Source organism: Sinocyclocheilus anshuiensis, unplaced genomic scaffold, assembly GCF_001515605.1.
Source record: "Sinocyclocheilus anshuiensis isolate Anshui unplaced genomic scaffold, SAMN03320099.WGS_v1.1 scaffold1090, whole genome shotgun sequence".
NCBI lineage: Eukaryota > Metazoa > Chordata > Actinopteri > Cypriniformes > Cyprinidae > Sinocyclocheilus > Sinocyclocheilus anshuiensis.
The window spans coordinates 336107-346630 of NW_015537993.1; the positions used below are offsets into that span (position 1 = coordinate 336107).

The window sequence follows — 10524 nt, forward strand, 5'->3', positions numbered from 1 at the left end:
GAGGAGGTGGCGGAGGAGGCAGGTCATCCATGGGTGGAGGTGGGAAGGAGGATTGTGGGAACTGAGGAGGAGGAGGAAACTTGTTGACTTTGGTTGCGCTGGGAGGAGCAGGAGGAGGAGGAGGCATCATGGGGTCAGGTGGTGGAGGAGGCAGGGTTTCCATTGATAGCGGAGGTGGTGGAAAAGATGTTTGGTTGCTAGAACCCTTCAAAAACAAACCAAAAATAACATTCAGATGAACTCCAAAAAAAAAAAAAAAATCATGACATTACAAGAAGATTAAAACAGCTCTCAAGGAAGAATATATAGCCTCGTGAAAAAGCAGTGTGCTTAATTGTATTGAATGTGCACTTGCAGTGTGCTTCAAATCTTACAAATATGTTTTATCTGTACTTGCAGAAAATATAATTTTAATGAAATAAAAAGTCACTTAAGAGTACTTAAAGTACTTTCATTTCATCACTGTTTCTTAACACACTTAAGTATACTTAAAAAGTGCACTTTGTGAAAATGTCAAATTAAGTTTTACTTAAAAGTATGTTTTAATCATATTTTAATCCATTGAAGAGCTTAAAATAAGTATACTTATTTTATTTTGTTGACTAACATACTAAAGCACTTGATTCAATCTTAACTGTAGTGTTAATATATTTTGAATGTACTACTATATTGCAACTGCATTACAAATGTGTAATTACATATACCGGTATATTTAAATACATGACATACAAGTTTCAGCATAAAGTATATGTTTCTTTACCATATTTTAAAGACAATAGAAATAAAATGACACTAAACTCAAGTCCCACTTAAGTGCATCAAATTAAGCAATCTAAAGTTCAGCTAATTGCTAATTGCATTTAATATAAATTGAAACTATAATACAATTTTATTTAATTGCAATTAATATGCAAAACATTATGTGCAGTTCACACATTTCTTTAAAGCATGATATATTTGTATTAAGTACTTTAAAAGTATGTTAAATTGTAATTCTTTTTCACCAGGCTATATTAGATTTTCTGAAGAACAGTGCACAGACTGCCCATGCAAAAGTTGTTGCTAGGGTCTTGTGGGTGGTTGCGGGTGCGATGTTACAATATGTGGTTGAAAGAATGTTATAGGTGGCTGCTAAGATGATTTTAGATGTTTGGTAGGGTGTTCTATGTGGCTTTCATGAGTTGCTCTGCAACTTCTAAATTGTTCCGGATGTTTACTAGAACATTTATAGGTGGTTGCTGTGGCTTTTTACATATTGTTTTGTGGTAGCAAGGGTGTTCCTGGTGGTTGCTATGCAGTTTCTATGGTGTACTGAATCGTTGAAATGGTGTTGCAAGATCATTTCTAGGACTTGGTGGCTGCAGCAGTGATCTTGTTTGTTTTAATTTGTTGCTATATGGATGCCAGGCCATTGCAATGTGGTGGCTACAGTGTTATGGGTTTTATTAACTTTTTTTTGGCAGGTGAAAAAATGTATTTGATTACAGGCCACGTAATTTGTGGTATCAATCATGTCCGTTGCAGGACAAAAAAAAAAAAAACTTGTTACAGTGCATGTTGTTTTACTACTAAGTGTTTGGGCGTTGTTCAAATCCCTCACCTTAATGTATGAACTTGCTTTAGAAAAAAACACTAATAAGGTAAAGCACATTATTTTTAACCATGTTCTCCATTACTAAGACAGCTGATTGATTGAGATGTACCTTGGTCTCCACTGCAGGCTGAGGAGCGTGTCCATTTGCAGCTCTGGCTGAAAGATAAGCACAAACTTTACCAAATGTCCTCAAAATCATTTAACATGTTAATATAGCAAGATCCATAATGCATTTTATGATGATCTATTGATCTATTGAGCCTCTACCTTTAGGTGTAGGGGAGGGTGACGATGCGCTGGAGGAGGCCTGGAGACTGCGGTTAGCCCAGGTTGCAGAGCCTGCAGCCTTCCTCACAGCAGCCTTGTAGTTGTCATATAACTGCTTACCATACTATGAAGGAAATCATGACAAAACAAGACCATTAATAAGAACTTAAAGGTCTTAGAGAAGTTGTTCTGTTCACCTTGGTGAATTTTCTTCATCTGCTGCCCCTCTTTTTTGTGGAGTCCCCCAAGGGTCAATATTGGGCCCTATGTTGTTTTCTTTGTATATGCTGCCCTTGGGGTATATTTTTAGAAAGCACAATATCTCCTTCCACTGTTATGCGGATGATGTACACATTTATTTGCCTGTCAAAACAAATTACAAAACTTAATTTCTGTCATTAATAAATTGCCTGAGAGATTTAAAAATATGGCTGGATCAGAACTTTCTTTGTCTTAATGAAAATAAGACTGAGATTGTTGTGTTTGGTCGTCCTGGGGATTTAAGTGCTTGTGTAGATGCACTTGGTAATTTAGGTTTGTATGTTCATCCATTTACCAAGAATCTCGGTGTGATTTTTGATAGTGATTTTAAATTTGAAAAACAGATTAGTTCTGTTGTAAAAGCCAGTTTCTTTCAACTAAGACTGTTGGCTAAAGTCAAGCCCTACCTGCCACATAAGGAGTTTGAAAGTGTAATTCATGCTTTTATAACATCTAGACTAGACTACTGTAACTCTTTTTATGTTGGTTTGGATCAGTCATCGCTTCGCCGTTTACAGTTAGTCCAAAATGCAGCAGCTCGGCTTCTAACTGGGACTAAAAAGTATGAGCACATTACCCTGCTTAGCTTCACTACACTGGCTTTCTGGCCGCTTCAGGATTGATTTCAAGATTTGATTGTTTGTTTTTAAGATTTTAAATTGGTTGGCGCCTGCTTATTTATCAGAGCTTTTACATGTCCACACTCCTGTTAAAGCGCTGAGGTCGCCCAATCAGGTGCCCCTCGATGTTCCGAGAGCCAGGTTAAAAAATAAAGGTGACCGAGCTTTTTCCGTGGTGGCTTTTTTTTTTTACTGTATTTGTCTTGTTTGTGTGTGCGTTTTTTCCGGACATTGTTAAGCACTTTGGTCAACCATGTTTGTTTTTAAATGTGCTATATAAATAAAATTGAACTGAGCTGAACTTAGAGGGTTCACCAAAAAATTTATATTTTGTCATCTTTACTCACCTTCAAGTTGTTCCAAACCTGTATGACTTTCTTTCTTCTGTTGACCACAAAATAATATATTTTGAATAATGTTGGAAACCAAACAGATGCTCATAGCCATTTTTGTCATACCATGGAAGTCAATGGGTACCAGCAACTGTTTGGTTACCAACATTCTTCTAAATATATTATTTTGTGTTCAAGAAACTCAGAAACTCAGTCGGAACGGTTTTGGAACTCTTTGAGTGCGAGTAAACGATGACAACATTTGAGTTTTTGGTTGAACTATACCTTTAATACTTAAGGCAAATTAGACAGCTCACAATAGGACCGAACACAACACAGCTACAGTTTACAGTGTACATATTTGCATTGTAAACTACAATTTCTAATGCTAATGCTTCATGTCTTCTTTGCATTTATCAGTATCTACTTTAGACATATTTTGGCAAAAAAAAAAAAAAGAAAGTATGCTGTCTTTTGGAATAAAAGACAGCATCACGCTCACCTTTGCAATACGTATCCCAGTCACCCACAGAGTCATGGTCCGCTCATCATCACAACACAGATACTTGATGTATTGTGATTCTTTTTGAATCTGAGGATGCTGAAAAACAGATCACAGAAAAAAAAAATAAAAAATCAACCACTATGTTCATTGATATAAACATCTGAGAAGTCCAAGATACCTAGTAACACTTCATTTGGTTTTATTCATTATTACATTATTTATTACATTATATTGCATGTAATTCACTGATGATCTTTGGAACCACTTAGTATTTTTTGGTCTAGTCTCATTGTAAATTTTTCCTGAAAATGCTTTGTTGTTTTTGTTTTTCTCTTAGGTTGGGTTACAACAAAGTTAGTTCATGTTTTGCTCATATTAGTCTTTCTCCAAATACACAGTTGGCAATATAATCATTATGTGTTGCTTACAGATGTTATTGAGCTGCAGTTTCAAAGCAAAGACAGCAGATGGAACCCTAAAATCACAATCTTCATTGCCAGCTCCACTCTAATGCAACACTTTATCATTATTGCTGAAAGGGACTGAAACAATGTGCTTCGTTATGTGGAATTATTTTATAAATTGTGCAAAAATGCATGTCCTTTTTCTATTGAAACGTAGTCTGAGTTACTAGGTTTATCTTTAAATCTACTTAATGTATTGCATTTTATTTCTCAGTTGCTTGACTAACATAAAACACAGATGATCCTAAATTAGACAAAGCCTGAAACACCCTTGGAAAGTATTATTTCTTAGCAACAGTTTAGGATGTCAGTGGACCTGGTTTTGTTATAATCATATATTATGTAAGGTATTTTGTCTCCTGTGGATTAATGTTGCTAAAATAGCTTTTTTTATTCAATAGTGAAGTTATTATTACTGTGTACAGCAAGGATCTTTAGCCAGTAATATTCTTTCCATGCCTCATTTTAAATTAGTAGAACAATAACCCAGTATTCACACTTTCACCACTTATACATATTCTTAGGAGAACTACAAAAAATGTAACAGTGTAGACTGAAGAAAAAAAAAAAGGTTTGAGGTATTTTGAATTGTCTGCAAAAACTTCAATTACAGACAGGCTCTGAAAACTGCATGGTCTAAACACACACACACACACACACACACACACACACACACAAAGTTTTGAACTTTCACTACTTGTGGTAGTCTATAGTGTACTGCTTGTGGTAGTCGACCATAGACCAGGTGTATTCAATTACAGTTCCAAGAGGTCCAATCTTTTTATATTTCCTTTCCAGTGGATGTCTGGACAATATATATATATATACACACACACACACACACACACACACACACACACACGCAAAAAGGACCTAAACAGACAAAAAATAGTCAGGCTATTGGATCCTCAGAGTCAAAGGCCAGTGGCTTCTGAGAATTTTTCTATATATAAAAATAAAAAGTCATCAGTTGAGTTCAGTTAGATATTAATATTAAAATATAATATCAGATGTTTTATCAAGCTATTATTATTTTTTATGTTTAGATACATATATAAGGCAGAAGGCAATGTGACAGAAAAGATACTGTATGTAGGTTCAGAGTTTTCCTCTTGAAGTCTGAAAGATTTTGGTAACACTTCATTTTAGAGTCTCTTAACTAGTTGCTTATTAGCATGCATATTAGTCTATTAGCCACTTGTTAGTACTAATTATGCACATATTAATGCCTTATTCTACATGACCTTCTAAAGTGTTACCAATATTTTTATATTTTGCTTAAAACAAACATAATCAAAACAGTCTCATCATTAGCAGAAAACAAAGTTAACAAGTAATTTCAATGTTTATGTTGTATTTCCTTATAAAAAAGGGTCAGGGCTCCCACTCTTTCATGAACACCAGATTCAAGGACTTTCAAGGACTTTTTAAAGCACCATTTATTTTATATCAAGCACCTATTAAATTCACACCCCAGCATATGTAGTGTAATGAAAGACCTTACATTACTTAACAGTTCACTTACACTTAACATTTACATTAAAAATTTCAGAGTAATAATGTTTTGAATGTGTAGGTTTCATAAATTGAGACCGTTTTGAGCAGTTGTGTTCAAAGGAATTTAATGAAATCCATTGAAGTCAGTACTGGTGATATTCAAATACAATTTCTACAATATTGATAAAATATGCATCAAACTGGTTTTTGCTGTAGTTCTTGTACAAGATTTAAATTTGAAAGAATTTCTCAATTTTTAAATTAATAAAAAGTGGTTAAATGTTGTAATAACACGGTAAAAACCTGTTAACATTAACAATTTGCACATTCACTCAAAAGAGACATTACTCATTAATAAATTATTTTTTATTAATTTTTTCCCATTTTTTCATCTTTGACCTAGAGGAGTGCAGCTGATCAAACATGCAGCTGCTCAAATGTCAATATTTTTTGAAAATATTTCATGAATATTTTAAACCTTGTACATGTGCAAATCTGTCAAATCACAAAATAAAAAAAATAGGACTTTCTATTTGCTTTAAAACTGTAAACGCTTTTCACTAAGCTGTTTTTCCAATTTTTCAAGTTCTACGTTTTCTCCTTAGCTCCATGTTGCAGTAAGTTTTGGGAGTTCATTTTTAGTCCATCTCCTATCCTGAAAAGTCTGTCTTGCAGAGACTGACAAAAATGAGCTCCTAAAACTTACTGCCAGATTCTGGAAGATCAATTATTCAGTGGTACAAGAGGATGTGGTGCTGGTCCTTCAAGAGTCACTCTCAACTTATCTGTTCATAAAGCCTATAAAAATAGTATTCATGTATTTCACAACACTTCAAAATGTTATTCTTATTAAGTAGGGATCATTTTTTAGGATTTTTTACCCAAAGCAAGGGTAATTTAATAATTATTAAAAGCTGTCACTCTCCTTATCGCGATCTGTGGGTGCACAGAAAATGAGAGCGCGCGAGTGAGTTCTCAAGACTCAAAAGCATGTGCAAATGATACGTTCCGTCATCTGTCATCGTGTTATAAGCGCGGAACCTGCGGGAATGAGTAGAATTATTATTAATAGCCACAATCCCGCGCCGAAATTCAAGTCCTGCTCTGTGTTCTCTGCTAATAACCCGACTGTGAATGATGCGAGCGGCGTTATGTTGTCACCAAGAAGCTGCAGCTATGGCGGGGTGATTTTTGGTGTGCCGGCAGAACAACAACAATGCGCTACATGTTTCTTTTCCCCTAATTTTTTCCAATTGCCGGAAATCCGTCGTAGCGATGGAAAACTTTAATCCCTCTAATACACAATATTAGATTGTTTGCGGGAGTGGGCGGTAATGGTCATAAATTCAGCGGGAGCGGGCTTAAGAAAACTGTCCCACACAGGTCTCTAGGCTGCGCATCAACAAACACGTTTTTTTGTTTTTTTTCGTGCTACCCCATCTCCAGCCCCAGTCATTAGTGCTGTTTCGTTCTGTCTGACAGAACATATAGGACAATTTTTGAAATAGCGCCATAAACAAAATGTATTTCAAATTTAATTCAAGCACTTTCAAGGACCTATGTTTGTTTTCAAGTACTTTCCAGGCCTTGAATCCATATGTCTGAAATTCAAGTACTTTCAAGTACTTTCAAGAAGCGTGGGAACCCTGAAGGTCTTTGACGGAAACGTTGCCAACTTGCCACTTTTAACTTTTTCTATGTTTATTTAAAAATGCTCTTAACATACTGATTAATAATGCTAAATGTAGATGAAAAAATGTCTTGTCACAAACCTGGTATGAAGGGTCAGAGTCATATATGTATGTATGATAGGTAAAAATAACTATATTTGCAGCATTGTTGTTTTCTGCAGTGTTTTAGCAATAGTATCAATCTATTTTGCTGCTCACTGTGTTTCTACATCTGTTTTTAAAATAACCGCGTCCGCAGCCCTTAATGGCTCTTTAGCGTCTTTATAGAGAAGCAACACAGACGGGAAGGGATTGAATGAAGCGCATTTGGCTCTAGATAAAATAATATTAAAGGATATAACGGTGAAATATCATTACAATAAATGACCCTGAGCACTCGTGGTGTGAACAGCTCTGTTGTTTTTAAGTGCTGCTCACTTTATTTAGAAATTGAAAAAAATGGTGCTGCCGTTGCCATTATGTCTCGTGGTCTGGTTGGAACCAAACCGAGGTCCGGACCCAGACCATGGTCTGTCATCTGAATATGGCTGCCATAGACTATAAATTAAAATATTCATTTGAAAAGGCTTGAGAACCATGCTCGCATACTGTCTGAACCAAATACAGATAAGGTCGTTGTGAGTGCCACAGGGCTCGCTTTCAGGCCCTATGTAGTTCTCATTTTATGTGCCTCCACTTGGGTTATTATTATTATTATTATTATTATTATTATTATTATTATTATTATTATTATTATGTTAAAGACACTCAGGTTTGTATTTTCTCATATATTTTTTAATAAAAATAGATGAATTTAGAAATTGAATTTATAATAAATGTAATATTGCAGTATGACATGTTAATCTGTCTCTATAGACAAGCTTCACACAAAATGTAGAATTCAAAGTTCTTTACCAGATCTCGAATGTTTTAGCATATCAGGTATATTATATAAAATGTTTTTTTGTTTTTTTTGTACAAAATCCTATACTGTTTCTTGAATTTTGCTACTTGCCAAACCCCCATCCCTTTGTTTTGTGTTGCTACGGCTAATGTAAGCTCTCATCAATGCACACTAAACAAGAAAAGATGCTTCCCCAACCACTTCCGGAAGTTCAAATACAGCACATTGGCTTTTATCTTTGGGGGTAGTCATTTGGCTAATTATTATATATTAAAGCAACAGGCATAGAGGAGGCACACACCTTGAAATAATTATTGTACAATTTGTGTTTAGCAGCCAAGAATCTGGGAGTTACACCTACCAGCTTGAGTTGTGGTCTTTTAGTGGACATGTATAAAAGAGAGCTAAGCAGATTTATGGTGTGTAAATATCAGATAAATGCCCTACTGCCGGTAGTACCTAAAGATCCCTGTTATTATGGCACATTACTTAAAAAGCGGAGGTTGCCCCTTAACACTGGACAGGGACGAGGTCTGGCATTTTTACTACAATAGTAATCAAATAGGAATTTCATTTGGGGATGTAGTTTTGGACCAGTGGAGCATTTTGAAGGATCGCAGTAAGGTCATCTTCAAGCCTGTAACCTGGTCACGCCATTGCACCACTCCTAGCTTGCTATCTCGAGGGGAAATGGATGCTTTTACAGGGATGTGATTTACAGCTTCTGGTGCTCTAAGCCTCATGCCTTTTATGTCTGCTTTCAAATCCATGACTACTGCTGATAAAACAGCATTTTTGTTGTGGAAATGAAAAGGATTCGCTTTAGATCCCAGAGTCCAGAAGCATTTTTTTTTCTTGAATTATCCACAGAATGAAAACAGCCTTTTTTTCTGCTTGATTTTAAGTTAGTAAACACCTCAAAATCTCAGTTAAGACTCTGGAAAAACAACAAAAACTAAGTACCACCAACAAGTTTCTACTGCTAATCGCAATGTCTATGAAAACTTCTGCTTTGGTTTTAACAATGTTCAACATCGAAATTCAAAATATTTTATAGAAAGGGGAGTGTTAATTCAGTCTATCTATCTATCTATCTATCTATCTATCTATCTATCTATCTATCTATCTATCTATCTATCTGTCTGTCTGTCTGCCTTTTTTGCAATTAAAATGACTATTTCATTGATGTTCCTTATAAACAAACGTGTCAAAAAAATTTGTGTAAACAAAAATTACCATATTCCTATAAAATTTCTGATATTTCTATGAAACTTCTCCTTGGTATTACTCTCATTATTACAATAATTTGGCAAAACAAAAGTTGCTCTAAAACAGACACTGAAAAAATTAATTAGACCGTATTAGGCTTGGAACATCTAGTTTTGCTTGTGTTTACACATGTATAATAAATCACAAACTTACTACTGTACAAATATATCACTCTGTAAACTGCGTAAGTGCTTATAAACGAGCCTATTATACACAAGCACTGGTAATGCAGACATATGTTAGTCGTCATTCAACACTACATATGAAGTTACATAATACATAATGTAGAAACATTTTTATATACATCCTTTTCAACATTTAAATAAAACCAGAATTGCAGCGTGTGTGTTAAGGAAGAAAATTAGTTTAAAACCTAAAACTTGACTTTTGAATATTAAATCATTATGCCCTTTTGAAAAAAGTTAGCACACTTAACAACAAAATAAACTTATTATGGAAATAATATATTTATATATTATTTATAATATATTATAATAGATTTATACTTACGTGCAAACTAAATGTAATGTTTTTGGACATTTAATTGTGTGTTAATTGAAATGAAATCAAAATGAACTATAGTTTGCATTTATATTAAATGAAATTAGTTGAACTTTAGTCCTTTTTTTACCCACTTAAGTAGGATGCAAGTATATCCTTATATGGAACTGCATAGTTCTGTTGTCTTAAAATATGGACGTTTAAATATGCTAAATTAAACTAAAATACACTTTAATGTAATTTCTATATAAACTTGTATTTTGAATCACATTTAAATACACTTATATTTGTATTATGTATTTAAATATATTTGTCATTACACATGAATGATATTGTTGCATTTTAGTTTATTTAACATTAACATTAAATGTAATATAAAATAACACTGCAGTTAGATCTATAGATCTAGATCTATATAGATTTAGATTTATTGTCAAGTACTTTACATGCTTTAGTACAGTAGTCAACACATGAAAATAAGTGTACTTTAAAGCAAAATAAAAGATTGTTGAAACGAAGAATGTGTACTCTCATTAAGTACACTTAAGTGGCCTCTTATTTCATTAATATATTATCTGCAAGCACAGATTTAATATGTTATTATTATATATTATATATTGGATAATATATATTTAGTATA

At 34.1% G+C, this 10524-nt stretch overlaps 1 protein-coding gene across 1 annotated transcript in view; it reads right to left on the minus strand.

Annotated features, from left to right (window-relative positions):
- Position 1: 1 nt before the first annotated feature.
- Positions 2-10524, minus strand: part of LOC107675260 (amyloid beta A4 precursor protein-binding family B member 1-interacting protein) — a gene marked incomplete at its 3' end in the record, with an annotated part of 28258 nt that continues 17735 nt past the window's right edge. The window contains exons 11-14 of the mRNA XM_016469545.1: positions 3577-3675; positions 1862-1985; positions 1704-1750; positions 2-205 (exon numbers count right to left, since the gene is read on the minus strand). Of these exons, the coding sequence (XP_016325031.1) occupies positions 2-205; positions 1704-1750; positions 1862-1985; positions 3577-3675 (474 nt within the window). The remainder of the gene's footprint in view (positions 206-1703; positions 1751-1861; positions 1986-3576; positions 3676-10524) is intronic.